The 2,713-nt window shown below is 29.8% G+C and overlaps 1 protein-coding gene across 1 annotated transcript; it reads left to right on the top strand.

Moving 5' to 3' along the window:
• The first annotated feature begins 560 nt into the window (after positions 1–560).
• Positions 561–2,465, top strand: LOC139841978 (uncharacterized). The gene is made up of 4 exons (XM_071832160.1): positions 561–612; positions 1,749–1,870; positions 1,970–2,246; positions 2,362–2,465. Exons 1-4 carry the CDS (start codon positions 561–563, stop codon positions 2,463–2,465), a joined length of 555 nt encoding a protein of 184 aa, XP_071688261.1.
• The last annotated feature ends 248 nt before the right edge of the window (positions 2,466–2,713 follow it).

Here is a 2,713-nt window from a genome sequence, read left to right on the forward strand (position 1 = left end):
GCCTTTGTTTGGCTTTTGTGTTAAAGATTGGAGGCTTGCCTGCCTTTTGTTTATTCCAGTTTAATATGTCTACATACAACAGGTTAATTGTTTGCATTGGATGGGTCATTGTATAGAAGGCCTACTTAGTTAGGCTTTTCTGGTCTTTTGCCTCATTGTTGTAAAGGCAAAGACCAACAAGTTGTATTCCTTTTGGATTCATTTATTAAGTAATTTATTGGCCGAGTCCTACTCATTTTATATTTTCTGTTTTTTACAAGAAAAACAAGAAATAAAAATAGGCAGGCCATTAAAAAGGTTGAGAGTTTGTATTATTATGCGTTTTTATATAACCGTTCTTCAATTAGTCTTCTAATATATCATTATGTTGTTGTGATCTTAAATAAATTGGTTATGTGTTGCATATGATTCCATTTGATTAATTATATAGTTGTAAACTACTTTGGGATTTACTTGAGACAACTACATTTACAATTTCATCTTGCAGTTGCTTGGAAAATTTATTTGTCTGTGATAATATGATATATATGCTTCATTCAAGTGAGTTGTATACATGTAAAATGGTGTATGCAAGTTTGGTGATTTTGATTGTGCAAGTCATCTTGAGGGAAGGTTAGTGGTTTTTGAAGGTGATGCAAGATAAATGTCATGAATGAAAGTTAATGATTATCCGGGCAAAGTTGATTTCTCCCCTTACAAGTTATAACTACTGTATGTATCTATCTATTTACTGATAAAAGGTCAACACCCTGCACCTTATTTTTTAGTTTGTATTATGTTGGTGTGTTCTTTGAAAAAAATGTAATGATAATGTAAAGTGTTTGGGTAATATTAAATAACGGGTCAACGACGCTAATATTAACTAACGGGTTAATGACACTAATATAAATAAACGAGTCAATGATACTAATATTATAATGTAGATTTTTTTGCCAAACCCGTGAATTCACGGATCAATGAACTAGTTTTTAATACATAATACGAAGTATTATTTATTTTATAATAATCAAGTTGATTTCTATTTTGCACTTTTCTCGAAAAAAGACAAACAATTTTCACTTATGGTCCTTGAAGATCGAATCATCCTTATAATATAGAAAAAAGGATTCACCAATATCTCTAGATTATATATATATATATATATATATATATATATATATATATATATATATATATATATATATATATATATATATATATATATATATATATATATATATATATATATATATATATATATATATGTCCAAATGTCATCAAACCCGTAACTTTCGGTCCATGTAGGAGAGAAGTTTGTCTCACAAAAAACTATACATATACACTATTTGTTGCTATTTTTTACCTCACACCAAACCTATACATACAATACATACACCACCTCATCATCCTACATGGCATCCGAATTTCTTATCAGTTTTAAATCAAAATTAGTTTTTTGTATAGAAAGTGGTGAGAAGGTTCTTTTTTTTGAAAAAAACACTCAAGTTTACACACACTTACCAACATAACTCTACTTCACACATCTTTCATACAATTAACCCGCTCATTATACCATTATTTTCAAAACCATCTTTGCTAATTTGAATTCAAATTCTCTCTCGGTTGACAAACGAAAAATTTCCAGGTTTAATTTTTTCATTCAACTTCAATAATCTTGATGTTTTTTGAATGATTTTTTTCTAACTTATTTTTCTTTTCATTATAGTTTTAAATAATGGCCACATCCTAGAACATAATTCGGGTTTCAGAGATTGACGGAAGGAAAGTTAATTTTACCATAAAAATTAAAGTCGTCCATCTCCTTCAAAAGGTTGGATATGGTTACGATGAAGGCAAGCCAACTTTGGAGCTAATCGTTTCGGATGAGGAGGTTTGTGTTCATATTTTTATATATATAGGTTTCTTAATTCTCTTTTCATTTTAGAGTTTGTTTATATCTTCTTTTCTATGTTTATTTTCTCCATATTAGGGCCCTAAGATTGTCATCAACATTCGTAACTCCCTTAAGGCCAAATTTGATAACCACATTAGGGAATGGGTCTTCTTTTGTATTTCTAATGCTGCTGTAGTTGATAGTCCGCTACAATACCGGACCAAACATATCCAACATGAGTACAAGCTCATGTTTACTAAGAAAACAACTGTTGTGCCATTCCCTCCAACCGAATGGAGAAGAACTAATGGTTTTAGTTTCATCCCTTTTGATATTTTGAGATCTAAAGGCCTTAAAGTTGGAGTTTCAGTAGGTTAATAATTGTTTATTATATCAATTTTTTTGATTTTTTTAAATACTTATTTTTCTTTGACTTAGAACACTTTATAATGTCACACAATCTTTATTTGTTTTTTTTGTTCCTATAGATGTTATTGGACGTATAGCAAATTATTCTGAAGTACAGAATTTTCGAAACACTGGTGAACTCAAGTCCAAGTACATCAATCTTCAGCTCATTGATTTAGAGTAATATTTAACACCTTTTTAGTTTAATCCATTTTCAGAATAAATTGTGTACACATGTTCTTAAAACCATAACACACTTATACATGACCTATTTTGAGTCATTTTTAAATAGTGGCTTGCAATTGGATGCAACTTTGTGGGGTTAATTTTCCTTGGATTTCAAAAACCATATGAAAGTTTTGGATGATGATGCTTCCGTAATCTTATTGATCCACTTTGGAGTCACCAAACTGCACCAAGGTTTTTCCTTTT

The sequence above is a fragment of the Rutidosis leptorrhynchoides genome, chromosome 4 (genome assembly GCF_046630445.1).
Source record: "Rutidosis leptorrhynchoides isolate AG116_Rl617_1_P2 chromosome 4, CSIRO_AGI_Rlap_v1, whole genome shotgun sequence".
In the NCBI taxonomy this organism is placed as follows: Eukaryota; Viridiplantae; Streptophyta; class Magnoliopsida; order Asterales; family Asteraceae; genus Rutidosis; species Rutidosis leptorrhynchoides.

What these genes read in the sequence shown, in the direction of transcription:
- LOC139841978 (XM_071832160.1), top strand. Translation starts at nt 561, where the DNA reads ATGGTGTATGCAAGTTTGGTGATTTTGATTGTGCAAGTCATCTTGAGG. An exon ending in GCAAGTCATCTTGAGGGAAG is followed by an intron (nt 613 to 1,748) that starts GTTAGTGGTTTT and finishes TTCGGGTTTCAG; the next exon opens with AGATTGACGGAAGGAAAGTT. An exon ending in TAAAGTTGGAGTTTCAGTAG is followed by an intron (nt 2,247 to 2,361) that starts GTTAATAATTGT and finishes TTGTTCCTATAG; the next exon opens with ATGTTATTGGACGTATAGCA.